Source organism: Balaenoptera musculus, chromosome 5, assembly GCF_009873245.2.
Source record: "Balaenoptera musculus isolate JJ_BM4_2016_0621 chromosome 5, mBalMus1.pri.v3, whole genome shotgun sequence".
Lineage (NCBI taxonomy): Eukaryota > Metazoa > Chordata > Mammalia > Artiodactyla > Balaenopteridae > Balaenoptera > Balaenoptera musculus.
The window spans coordinates 32,556,446-32,570,297 of record NC_045789.1 but is presented as its reverse complement, the minus strand read 5'-3'; the positions used below and the strand labels follow the sequence as shown (position 1 = coordinate 32,570,297).

The following is a 13,852-nucleotide window of genomic DNA, read 5'->3' as shown; positions in this document are numbered from 1 at the left end:
AAGATCCTAAATCCCTAGGTGTTGATTGGAAGCTCAGTGATAATAGCAGGGGAACTTGAAGACTATGTGATATTAAAAAGACCAAATTAGGACAAAGGGAATATTATTTTATATAAGTAGTATTTTTCTAAGTGTTGTGCTATTTCATTTAAAAAAAAAAAATCCCCCAAAGGATTCATTCTTTCTTGTTACTCTAGGATGAGATTAATGAAAAATAAAAGGAATTTTGAAGGAATAACTAGGTGGATTATGTTAAAATCAGAAATAATGTTTTTCCTTCATCTTTTGAGACATCTCAGGCCTCCTATCCAGTGTTCTACCTTTATTTGGTAAACTAGTAATTCTCAGAGAGTTTTGCTGCTAACTTGATGTTTCTACTACCCAGTTGTCAGGGACATTTAATTTTTCCTTTCTGTGTACTATATATCATGTGTTCCAGAAACAAAGACTAGGATTTTTTTTTAAAAAATTTATTTAAATTTATTTGGTTGCGGGTTTTAATTGTGGCATGCAGGCTCCTTAGTTGTGGCATGTGGGCTCCTTAGTTGTGGCATGCGAACTCTTAGTTGCGGCATGCATGTGGGATCTAGTTCCCTGACCAGGGATCGAACTTGGGCCCCCTGCATTGGGAGCATGGAGTCTTAACCAGTGCGCCACCAGGGAAGTCCCAGGATTGTTTATTTCTTTTGTCTTCCCTGTTTTTCTTTTTCCTTTCATTGTAGTTATTTTATTTGTGCTAACAAAAACTTTTTTTTCAAAGTTTTAAATGTGATTAATTCTTTACAAATTTCTTAGTGTTAAGTGATAATAGAAAATGCTCACAGTAGATTAAGTAAAAAAAAATTACATGCAATACTTTACATGCTATGTAATCATAACTATGTGAAGTATGTATATACTTCTCATACATGGAAAAAGCAAGGAAATGTACTCTGAAGTTACTTGATTATCTCCATGAATTAATGGAAATTTTGATTTTCAAAATTTTTAATTTTAGTATATTTTCCAAAAATTTATCAGTAATCCTGTATTATTTTTATAATTAGGAAAAAATAGTTGTTGAAGAAAAATATCCACAAGGAAACCAAAAGCTGCAGTGGTAGTAGACAGTTTTGTGCTGCCTTGTTTTTTATTTTATTAAAACATTTAAAAAAATTAATAGACCTGGGCTTCCCTGGTGGCGCAGTGGTTGAGAATCTGCCTGCTAATGCAGGGGACACGGGTTCGAGCCCTGGTCTGGGAAGATCCCACATGCCACGGAGCGGCTGGGCCCGTGAGCCACAACTACTGAGCCTGCGCGTCTGGAGCCTGTGCCCCGCAACGGGAGGGGCCGCGATAGTGAAAGGCCCGCGCACCGCGATGAAGAGCGGTCCCCGCACCGCGATGAAGAGTGGCCCCCACTTGCCGCAACTAGAGAAAGCCCTCGCACGAACCGAAGACCCAGCACAACCAAAAATAAATAAATAAATAAAAATAAAAAAAGTAGCTAAAAGGAGGAGGAAATTATTAAAAAAAAAAAAAAAAAAAAATTAATAGACCTTATATTTTAGGTCAGTTTTAGGTTATAGAAAAATAGAAAGGAAAGTAGAGATTCCCATATATGCTCTCAACCTCACCCTCTCTGCATTTCTCAGTTGTTAACATCTTGCAATAGTGTGGTATATTTGTTACATTTTGTTTTTCATCATTCATTGTCTTAGTGAGAAACAATAAAGGAAAGTAAGTGTAGAACTCCAGCAAAATTTCCTCTTCTTTATTTTCTCCTTCTTTATTTCCTTCATTATTATACTCTGATACCTTTTTGTTTTTTTATTTTTTTACTTTGGAGAAGAAACAATTTGGGGATCTATTTTGGGCTGGTTATGTAAATTTCTGTTCTTCCACCTCCATCCAAAGGCCTTAAAAAAAATCAACTGTGATTTTTCTAGAGGAGCCCCTGTTGGGAAAAAGGCAGATGTTACTAATATCTATGAAACTTTCTGCTGTCTTTTAAATTCAGTAATAGTGAATTCCTAATAACTTCCCAGAACATATGTAGTAAATTCAGAGGTTCACAGTACACTGAGTAAAATATTATCATTTTATTTTGAATATATTACCCTTTAATTTCAGTTTATGGGACAAGGTAAAGAGGATCCTCTGATTGCTTTTAAATATATTTTTCAAAATTCATGCAGTCTTTGTCTGACTTATTTCAATAAAGCCAGAAAAAATGTTAAACAAGTAAATAACATTGGTACAAGGGAAAGAAAAAAAAATCATGCGGTCTTCAGAAGAGATAAGAAACAGAAAGAAAGCTGATATATGAGTAATATTTGATATAAAACAGTATAACAAATTTCTTTCTGAAGCCATTGTATATTTTCCAGTAAATTCATTATAATGTAAAATACCCTGAAGAACCATATGCAGAATTACAAAGTAATTTGCTATCTTGAAGACTATCGTATTTATTGGTAAAACCCCACAAAACCCTGTATCCAGCCTGTAATGTACCCTTTTCCCCCTCTTATTTAAATTTTGTATAATTTGTGGTGGTAGTGTTTCTCAGATAGTTCCTAGTTTTTTCCATTTTGGAGTAGAATTTGTAGTTCATTTCCTTTATCTAGCTCCCTTTATTTTAAAAAAAATTTGTTCCTTTTTAAAAATGACTTAAGCCATTCGAAGTTGTTCTTGTGATGATGGTCTTATTTTTGTCACTTGTTTTGATTTCCATACCTGACTTTTCCTTTCCTCTTCCTCTGTCACTAGGCTCTTGTTGTTACTTATATGGTGTCTCGATTTTAGTTTATTACTTCCATTCCATTGATTGCTGCCATGAACATTACTGCCTTGATAAGAAATCTAACCCAATTGAGTGTTTTCAGTCATCCTATTTCTTACTCTCCTACAGCACCATTTTTCGTGCTTTTGCCTACCATACTTGCCCTTGTAGTCTGTTCTCTTTTCACTTGGAATCCAAACAAATAGTTATCTCTCTGTCATCAATATTTTTAGCTGATAGATTTTTGTTTTCTTTTTGGTAGATCTCTTGATTTAAGTTATTTGCCATTAAAAAAAATAGGCTATACAGTATATCAAAGCTTATTATGCTGCTTCTGGTTCAAGCAGGATTTGGAAAATATGATTTGTGGATGAATTGATTGTTATTGTGATTACATGCTGAGCTGGGCAGTTTATTCTTGCAGATCTGGGTAAGTTAGGTATTATTCTTGGTTTGATCTTGGATTATTTTCTTTATATGAAAGCACAGTTAATATCTGTCTCTGTGGACCATAAACCTTTGTGTCTTGGGATGACTTCAGTTCTGAATTTTATAGTGAGTCAGCAACAAAAAGTGAACTGCTCATATTTAGTAATAGATTATTGGTTAATAAAAAAATATACTTGATAGTACATAGTAATTAACAAAAATGGGAACTTCCTTGGAAGAAACCATGTGAATAGAAAACATAAAATATGAGTTTTGTAGCAGAAAAGTTTAAACTATTTGGAAATTTTGATACCAAATGGGATTTCTGTGTTTTATGTGTGGCACAATTAAAGACAAACTAGGACTGGATCCCAGAAAAAGAATGAGAACTTGTCAACTTATGTGAGGTCAAAGATTTTTCTGTCAAAACATTACCACCCAAATAATTTTATAATTTTGTGAAAAAATTAAGGATTTGTAAATACATTTTATTTTTATTTATTTATTTATTTTAAAAATTTTATTTTTATTTTTGGCTATGCTGGGTCTTTGTTGCTGTGCGTGGGCTTTCTCTAGTTGTGGAGAGTGGGGGCTGCTCTTTGTTGCGGTGCGCGGGCTTCTCATTGCAGTGGCTTCTCTTGTTGCGGAGCACGGGCTCTAGGTGCGCTGCCTTCAGTAGTTGTGGCATGTGGGCTCAGTAGTTGTGGCACGTGAGCTCTAGAGTGCAGGCTCAGTAGTTGTGGTGCACGGGATTAGTTGCTCTGCGACATGTGAGATCTTCCCGGGCCCCGGCTCAAACTCTTGCCCCCTGCATTGGCAGGCGGATTCTTAACCACTGTGCCACCAGGGAAGCCCTGTAAATACATTTTAAAACAGTGTACATTATTAAAACTATGATCGGTATTCAAGTTTGACTCTCATACAAATTTCAGATTTTAGTTTGAATAATGTTTCTTAGCTTTTGTAGCATTTTATTAGCAAAGAAGTGTAATATAATAATAATGGAAAACATTTCATAAGAAGTGGTAAAAGATTCATCAGAAAAAACAAGGTTTGCCCTTTGTGTATGCATATTTATTTATAAAGAACACTAAAAGAGAAAAGAGAGTTTTAGTAAATATATCAAAATCTGTAAATTTTAGTTACTCATTAGTAAAGGTTTAATTGTCCAGACTACAATATGTGTTAAGATGCAGTTACTCTTTTTTCAAATATCCTGTGGTGTTTTCAAATATGTTTGATTTGCAAAGCATAAACAATTAAAACAAAATTGAAGCTAACCCAATGAAGGAACTAAATAGACTGTTCTTAAGTAATTTATGTGCTGAGTGCTTGCTAATTTGCAAAATTTAACAGTTACACTACTTACCAGAGTGTTAGGTTCTACTGTGTTTATCAGAGCCATGCATTTTATAAATTAGTATGTTTATTTTTAATGTTGAAGGAAAATTTTGATTCTTTGCTTTATATAATCTTTGACCCAAGAGGCTTATCTTTACTTATCCAATAAAAGTTTCTTTTATTTAATGAAGATTTTAACTGGGCATATAGACTATCCCTCCCTTAATTGGTCTGGAATGGGTGGGGAGGGAGAGAGGGAGAAAAGGAGAGAGGGCAATTAAAAAACTACCTTGTTTAGGGATTAAATATTGGCATTTGTATTAATGGTACTTTTTTGCAAAGGGCATCATTTATGTAGACCCTTAGGGACCTTGAATTAACAATCGGCTATTCCCTGGATAGATGCTAGACAGATGATCTATTTACATTTTCCCTTTTGTTCTTTTGAGTGTCTGGAAGACTGTCAGTTTGAAGGAGCCAGTTTATCAGTGCAAGGATAAGGAAAAGATAAGTCAGTACCATTCCATATGTTGGAAGTAGCTTCTGAATTTACATGTTTGATCACTTGTTGAAAATATTTTTATTGTTAAATTAATTAAAAACAAATTTGTCATAAATTTATGATTTTTAATCTGAGTTGAAAAAATGCTGAATGTATCTGGAAGTTACATTTTTCTGTCTGGTAGGAATGAAGGTCAACCTGGTGTGAAATTACTGATATATTTAGTTTATTTTTTATGTGATTTTTTTTTTCCTTAAAACAATTGCTAGTTGATTCACTTATCTTCATTGGTAATGTATCTTCTTATGATTTGAAAAGATCAGTTTTAAAAAATCCCTTTCTGCTATAGTCTCTTTAAGGTTTGAAAATTGGCATTATTTCTAGGGTAGTGTCAAGAAAGCATTTTTGTTACTGTTTTATTTAGAGCCACCAATGCTCCTTGACTTTTTCAAATTTTGATATATATATTTCAGCTCATTAAAATTAGTCTCAATTTGTGCAGTAAAAGCTAATGTTGTTTTAAACTACTATCTGAAGCCTCATACAAACATTTTCTTGCAACTTATTACTTCTATCTCTTTTTAAGTAGATGGGGCCTTACGTGTTCCTTTTCGTCAACTTCAGAAAAGCTCAAGAAAAAATACCAATTAGGCCTTTTAGAGAAAATATCTGATATACTGTAAATAAATATGGTCTTTAAAAAACTACCACTAGAAAAATAAAGCTCAGAAATACTTCATTAATTACTGGTAATAAAAGTCAGTAGCCAACTGTGGTTCAATGATCTTATTGCTGTCAAGAATTTAGAAAATTGCAGGTGTCATTAACTGAGTGTAATAATACTATTTGGTCTCTGAAGTACTTCATTGAGTGTTGTGTAGGAATAGGAGGATTGGTCCTGACTGTCAGAAATACCACATACTGAAGAGTGAAAAAAATTTTCAATTTCACCTTGTCTTGCCCTCTAGTTTGAAATTTTATTGTGAGAAATGCAAAAATGGAAATCTTTTAATGGTGAAATGGGAATTGATATATGTACTTTAAAAAATTGTCCGTACGAAAAAATGTGTACATACTTTAACTTCATTTTAAAATTAATCCTATGCATTAGGATAGATTCCATTCAGTTTGTTAGAGTTTTTATGTATAATTAGCTCTTGGCTTGAGCAGGATGGTAAGGATGGGTGGAAGGTCAGCAAGAAGCTATAATCCCAGTAAAAAGAAGAGTCAACTCTAATTATCAATGGAAGGGGAAGAAAATGTGTTGAGGAAAAGAGAGATTCACTGTGGATAAATTCATCTTGTTGTGGGAATATGCTCACTCTAAGAGGTAGGCTCAGTAATTACGCAGAGGTTAATTGTGGAAGATTGCTGCAATGCCCTCTCTCCAAAGGAACCAAGCCTGTGGGGGATAAAATAGTCCAGATTTCCAGATCCTTCTGTTTGGCTGAGAACTGTAATCAGAACTGCTGATTATTGATCAAATTCTGCCTAAAGACCAAGCATGTTTCAGGGAAGGTCAAATTATCCCAGATCTTTGCTGTTTCTTAATCAGTTAAATCTAGAAAACCCCTGATTAGAGCCTGGCTTTGTTTATCTATATCCAGAATTAACTTTGCCTTAGTTAAAAGAGGCAGTTGAATCAAAGTGCCCAGATAAAATTGAAGTGAGCCTTAGAAAATTGTGGGAGTGGTGTGAGGCAGTGACAGGCTGTAGAGGACAGTGGCTAGGTTTACCAAATGTTTATGGCCGTGGGTTATTTTATACCAATCTGATAAACGAAGCTGTTAGAAATCCACTTTTTATAGAAGTTAAATCCGGGATTGGTTTCTAGACTTCTCAAAAGAATTTACCTTTGGTTTCTTTCTTAAGTTTTTATGGTGAATTTTTTAAAAGGCACTTTATAAGCTTCATCTCATTTAAGTTACCTATGTTTAACGTCATATGAATAATTGTTGAAAATTTGGGTATCTTTTCAGCCTGAAGTACAGACTAAAGGGAAACATGATAACTTCCTTTCAATATTTTAAAGGCAATCCTAGAGTAGCAGGGTAGGAAGGGAAGCTGTCACTCACTGTGTGTTTACTGTGGTACAGGCTCTAAGTACGTTAATCCTTGAAATAATTCGGTGAAGTAAGTATCGCTGTTAATTTTACAGATGAAGAAAATAAGGCACAGAGAGCTTAAGTAATTTTGCCCAAGATCACATAGCTAGTAAATGGCAGAACCCTTACTGTTTCCCGAAACATTTCAACCCTATAACCTCTTAAGGGTAGTTATTTTCAAAGAAACTGGTCTGATATTGATAGAGCTAGGATTCAATTTGAAAATGGTTTAGTTGTGAGTGGCTGATGAGGAAGTGTTTTCTGCTAGTGTAGAACACCTTTTCTAAAAAAAATGGTAATGGAAATTATGTGAGAATTTGATGGTTGAGGTAGCTTGAGAGGTTAGCAGGATTTCCTTTAGATGTGGAAGAGAAAGGCTCTGGTGTTGGATGACCTGGCATTTCTTTTTGAAAGCAGGAAGAGAAATAGGTTTCAGGCTGAGACAAGTGGAGGAACTTTTTATACTTATTATGGGAATTTAATAAGTTAGTAATATATAAATAGAAGGCTCTACTAAAAAAGGATAGCATGGATCACGGATACATAGCAGGATCACTCAGAAGAGCTCTAGACTTTTTTTTTTCTGTAGTACCTTGCAGAAATGTGGGAAAGTAACATTGGAGAATCTTCTTTATCTTAGGTGCTTTACATTTTAAAATTTAAATACCCTAACAACCCTGTTAAAAATTTGGTGATATTCCTATTTTCTGTATCATGCTGGTATAGATGGTTTAAAGGGAAGATTATAGAATTCTCTGTGGCAAAAAATCACTACAAACTTAGGAAGAATTTATAATGAATGATAAAAGCTAACTATCATAATTATATAGAATGAATAATTACAAATCATAAAGAAAAAGATTCTAATGAAAATACTCAAAAGGTCAGAACAGTCATTTATGTTTCCTGTTTTGTTTCCAGTAAATTGGGAAAATATGTTCAATTTTATTAGTAATCAAAGAAGTGTAAATTTGTTTTTTCTTTCTTCAGGGTAATTTAGCAATATGTATCAACATTTATTAAAGTGTGTGTTTATTGACTTGTAGGAAGTTACTTCAAGAATATAAAGGAGTGTATATAGATTTATATAAGTATATACAAAACATTGTTTATTGTAAAAAATTGGGAACAATTCAAATGAGCATCCCTGAATTTGCGTTGGTCTGATGTTTCCTCATGATTAGAAACAGATATTTCTTTGGTAGGAATATTATGGAACAGACAGAGAATCTAGTCACATGGCACACAATTTTGATTTGTCAAAATGCTGATGGTGACCATTTTCGTCACTTGATTAAAATATAACTGCCAGGTTTCTATATTGTAAAGTTATTCTTTCCCTTTTGTAATTAATAAGTGTTTTGTGTAGAGGTATTTTGAAATTATTTAAATATCCTGTTCCCCAGACTGTTAATTTATCATATTGGTGTGGCCTCATGGCTTCCTATTTTATTAGATGTGTTACAGTCAGTTACTATCATTATTTATTTTGATGCTCAGATTGTCTCTATTTTGGTTGGTGGGAGTCCCTTGAAGTTGGCTTCTGTGCCATCGTGACATATCCTGTCATTCCTTGGACATTTCCTTGCTTTCTACAAAAGAAAACTAGATGTTTCAAACTCATTTTGTACTTTTCTTCCATGGTTATTGAATTAGCTATTTCTGATTTATTTATTTAGTGGAGAATAATATTTAGAAGCCAATATCTGGACATTAGGTGTTAGGGTATTGCTGCTCCCAGGTTTTCTCAGTGGACAGAGCTAGCGACTATATATATAGGTATGTATGTGAATGAGAGTATATATTTTATATACAGGCATACCTTGGAGATAATTGTGAATTTTAGTTCCAGACCACCGCAATAAAGCGACTATCACCAAGTGAGTCACTTGAATTTTTTTTGTTTCTCAGTGCATGTATAAGTTGTTTGCACTATGCTGTAGACTATTAAGTGTGTAAAGCATTATGTCTAAAAATACCATGTGCATACCTTAATTTAAAAATACTTTATTACTAAAAAATGCTAACCATCATCTGAGCCTTCAGTGAGTCATAATATTTTTGCAGTAGTAACATCAAAGATCACTGATCACAGATGGCCATAATAAATATAATAATAATGAAAAAGTTTGAAATATTGTGAGAATCATCAAAATGTGATGCAGAGACATGAAGTGAGCAAATGCTATTGGAAAAAGAGCACTGATAGACTTGCTTGATGCAGGGTTGCCACAAACCTTCAATTTGTAAAAAACAGAATTTGTTAAAAAAATGCAGCTATTGTGCTTCACTTTATTGTGCTTTGCAGATATAGTGTGGTGTTTTTTGTTTGTTTGTTTTAAGAAATTGAACGTTTGTGGCAACCCTATGTCGTCAGATGATTTTGTATGCACTGGGAAACCAAAAAATTTGTGTGACTTGCTTTATTGTGATATTCACTTTGTTGTGGTCTGGAACCAAACCCAACGTATCTCCGAGGTATACCTGTATTCAGACAGTACTATATTTATATTAATTATTCAACCGTTTTTCCTTTAGTTTATGTAATCTTGAGGTTTTACATTGGCAAAATAATGAATTCAAAGAGTTACACAATTCCTCCTTCTTTAGTCATTTACCAAATTTCAGATTTGATTCTGCTGCTGCGTTCTTGATTTTATCCACTGTGTTTTCTCACAATTAGATTTCAACTTCTGGCTGACTACAGTTGCTAAGATGCCTTTGTAAAATGCATTAATTTGAGAGATGTTACCATGTAGAAAAATGTGCATCTTACCACGATGAAATAGGTTGTCTGGAAAAGAATTCTTACTTAGATATTTATTAAATTCTGGTTCTTTTAAAATAAGCCCATGATTGCTATCTTTCCCTGCCCAACTTCATCTAAAGTCTGTGTCAATATTCTCCAACCAAAGATCCCAGTAGTAAACCTTTGGTTGAGTAAGTCAGTGAGGGAGAGTGCACACAGTGAAACTTGGGGCATCTCAGGAATAGTGTTAGAAAAGATTTATTATAGGATTTGAGCTTGCGTGTAAGTGCAAAGAACAGAGTCTGAAAGGATATATTCCAAATTGCTGATGGTGGCTGCCTTTGGGGAGGAACTGGGACTAGGAGGGTTTGTGCAAAACACCGCTAAATTTAAAAATACGGATGTATTCGTGCTCTGGGTAATTAAAAAATAACTAGAAAAAAATGATGATTTTGGGGAGGGTTTAAGGAAGTGGGGCTGTCTTCTGAATTGGATACTGTCAGAAAGCATGGGTAATTCTATGATTAAATATCCTAATAAATCTTACCTAGAATCGTGGAAGACTTGAATGAGGCTAAAGCTCTAATTTGTAAAGAAACAGCAGTCTTTCATATTAAGATTTGGGATGCTTGACCATCTTTGTTATTTGGCTGGAGTTCATGTTTTTGTCTGTTGGGACATGATTACAGAGTGGTATTGTTTTATGTTGATTCATCATGGTCATGGCATGGCTTTGTCTGATGTTGCTGTTTTATGAAATTGTTTATATTCAGGGAGAGAATAACAAGACCTAGCTGTGGGTTCTAAGCCAGCTCTTAACAACACCAGGGCCTAGTTGACATTACAGGGCCAGCTCCCAGATGTCAAAGAGGCTGCTTTTCTACCTTCTCATCTGTTTCTACCATCTTTCTTTCTACATCCTAGATGAACATTTCTTCTTCTATCTTTCTTTTATCTATCTTTCTGTTCACACCACTTTGTCTACTTGAGGTGTTTCCAGGCTACCCATGCCTAAAGTTTTAAGAATAGATCAAAAGCATCTGACCTCTGATAGTGCATCCTGATAGGTTCCAGAATCCTTTGAGACCCTCTTCCCTCCTTGTCTATAAGCTTTGCATCTTTGTTTCATTTGCTTCAATATGTTTGCTGCCTTTCTTGGTCTACCTTTCTATAGAATTGTGATGGGATCTCAGTCTGCTCTAATACTAACTTGGTGCCCTTTTAGGATACTACTTTTAGAAATAGAAACTTTACTTCTTGGATTGCAGCTGCAAGCAAGTTGTGCACACCTCCTTTGCCTATACTGTCCAGGTTGTTAGGATATCATCCCAGTTGGATTCCAGTGACTCTTATGGTCCCTGTATCAGAGAGGGGCATTTGACACTGTGTGTGTGCCTATTCTTTTCTTCCTTCTCCCTATTATTGTCCTTAGAAAGAAAATGGCTCTTCTGTTTCTTCAGGTCCTACTCCTAGCTTAAATTGAATGCTTTTCTATCCCATATATCCTGATTCTTAAATGGGAACTTTATTTTTCCCCTGCTTTCTTGAGCTTTTTAGAACTCTTCAAGCCTCAGTAAATTATCCTCCAAATTACTCTTCTAGACTTTTTCAATACTTCTCTTAATGTGTGTTGTTTCTGTACCTATCCATTCTTTGACTCTGTCAGAGTTAATTTCCTGGTAATTATTTTTCTCTTGCCAAGTAAAATTTATAAGCACAGTTATTTGTTGAAAACATAAAGGAGGTAGCTCTTGTATAGGGCAAGGTAGTTTGAACATTTTGTGCTATAAGACGGTGAGTTCGCATTTAACAATACAGATATACAAGAGTAAGGACATCTGGGAGTGTTCATTGGAGAGTAAAATAAGATCACATGGTGGAAATTAATTTTACAAAGTAGTTTGAACAAAGACAGGGACATAAAATTGTAGGAACTAGAGAGGGAAGTAAATACCAGGTGGGAAGATTGACCTACTAAAATATGGGAGATGGAATGATTAAGGGAATCACTTCTGCAATTAACATAAATTGAGAACCTTGTATTGTGTCAGTTTGTCTAGGTGCTAGAGATTGATGGATGAAAAAGATGAGATCTTTGCTTTCAAAAAGATTAGTATACTAGGAAAAAGGACATTTAAAAAACCAATTGAAATACAATGTGACAAATGCAAACAACAGGTTATTTACTAATTACAGTGAGGACACACATGAGGGAGTGCTTGCATCGTTTAAGAAAGGTTTCTCAGGTGGTCATTGCATAATGTTTGCTGGACTAGACTCAGAAGCATTCAGGGTATAGCAGAAGTTATTTGGTGGCTGAATAAAGACAGTTTTCATGGTTAATGAGGCATACCTATTTAAGCTAAATTTGGAGTTAGCCGTTTCTGTTTTTTGCTTCAATTAAAAAAGTTTCTAATTGTAAATCTCTGTTGCCACTTGATGTTCAATGGAAGGAATCATGACCCCAATTTAGTGAGTCAGAATTTACTTTTCTATTACGTTTTCAGCTGATGGGTGGAAGGACTGCTTGGTGTGATAATTGAACTGGTAACTGAGATTTATATATTAAATGATTCAAGAAAAACCTTGTTAATTGGTAGATTTTAATGTTATCCAAGTTAATAGGCATTTAAAAATGCAGTATAGTATGTTTTTTGGTGACTTGCTATCAAGATATCTTTTTTTTTTGAATTCTTATATCTAAAAACAGAATATCCCCTAAATGGTTATTTTCCTTTATAGGTGGTAGATCATCTAATGCAAAATTACCTGCAGTTCCAACAGTTGGTTCAGTTCTACAAGGCCAAGTTTCGAATATGAGGTATTCAAGCTACTAACTTGGATATTTGTGATTTATTCCTTTTGATGACTCTTAAAAATGTCTAGCTACAATTTTTAGAAAAATTTACTGTGTTTCTTTTTTAAAAAACATGCATGATGTTTAGAGGCCTGGGAGTATTTTAGAAGTTCCTTCTTAAATATTATGAGATGTAAAAGATTCCCGAGAAGTAGCTTTTTGTGATTAATAAATGTGGAATGCATAACAAATATTTAATTTCACAGGTAGTTAGTAGCTTATGGCTTATGTTTCATATGACTGTAGATTGAACATTTGGAATTCATTGTTCATCTTCCCTAGAAATGCTGAAATAAGAAGTTTATATTGATACCGAATTATAGATAGATTTTTACTGTTAATTATCTTGTTTAATTGGGTATATGAGTTTCAAATTCTAATTTGGAAGGCTGTGAATATATTCCACTACTAGGGCCTTTGTGGCTAGAGTTCTTGATCTGCCTTATTACAATTGGAAAATGCATAAAACTTTAAAAATAAACGTACTTGGGTGCTACAAGTGTAGGCTTGTAGTTGTGATATCATCCAGGGATAAGAGGATCCATGAGATAAGTAGAGAGAAATAGTTTTATGGATAGCACCTGGGAAGAGATGGTCATTGAGCACAGAGATTTCCAGCAGCTTACCAGTTGATAGTTTCAGTAGCATCTGTTGTTGGTTGTATGAATAGAAAGTACTCTTTGTAGGAGTAGTAAATAAGTAGTGGCTGTTTATATATATGTTTGGTTCATAAGTTAGAAACTGAATTTCCTGAAATGCAGAGGGCTTGTTTTTTTTTTTTAACTCATTAAATATATATATATGTATACAGCTGGATATGGATCCAACCAACCACAGATTGAAAGTATTAAAACAAAATTTCCAAAAAGTTCCACAAAGCAAAAATTTGTCTCACGCTGGCAACTATTTTTTTGATGTTTCTTTTTTTTGTAGTTTTCTTTTTTTTTAATTTTTAAAAAAATTTTATTGAAGTATAGTTGACTTACAATGTTGTGTTAATTTCTGCTGTACAGCAAATTGACCCAGCCATACATATATATATATATTCTTTTCCATTACAGTTTGTAGGACCTTGTCGTCCATCCATTCCACACACGATAGTTTG

The 13,852-nt window shown here is 34.1% G+C and overlaps 1 protein-coding gene across 4 annotated transcripts in view; it reads left to right on the top strand.

Annotated features, from left to right (window-relative positions):
- Positions 1-13,852, top strand: part of LRBA (LPS responsive beige-like anchor protein) — a 745,100-nt gene that overhangs the window by 192,895 nt on the left and 538,353 nt on the right. For all 4 annotated transcript variants that reach the window (XM_036852028.1, XM_036852030.1, XM_036852029.1 and 1 more), the window contains exon 32: positions 12,633-12,711. In XM_036852028.1, coding sequence (XP_036707923.1) covers positions 12,633-12,711 — 79 coding nt within the window. The remainder of the gene's footprint in view (positions 1-12,632; positions 12,712-13,852) is intronic.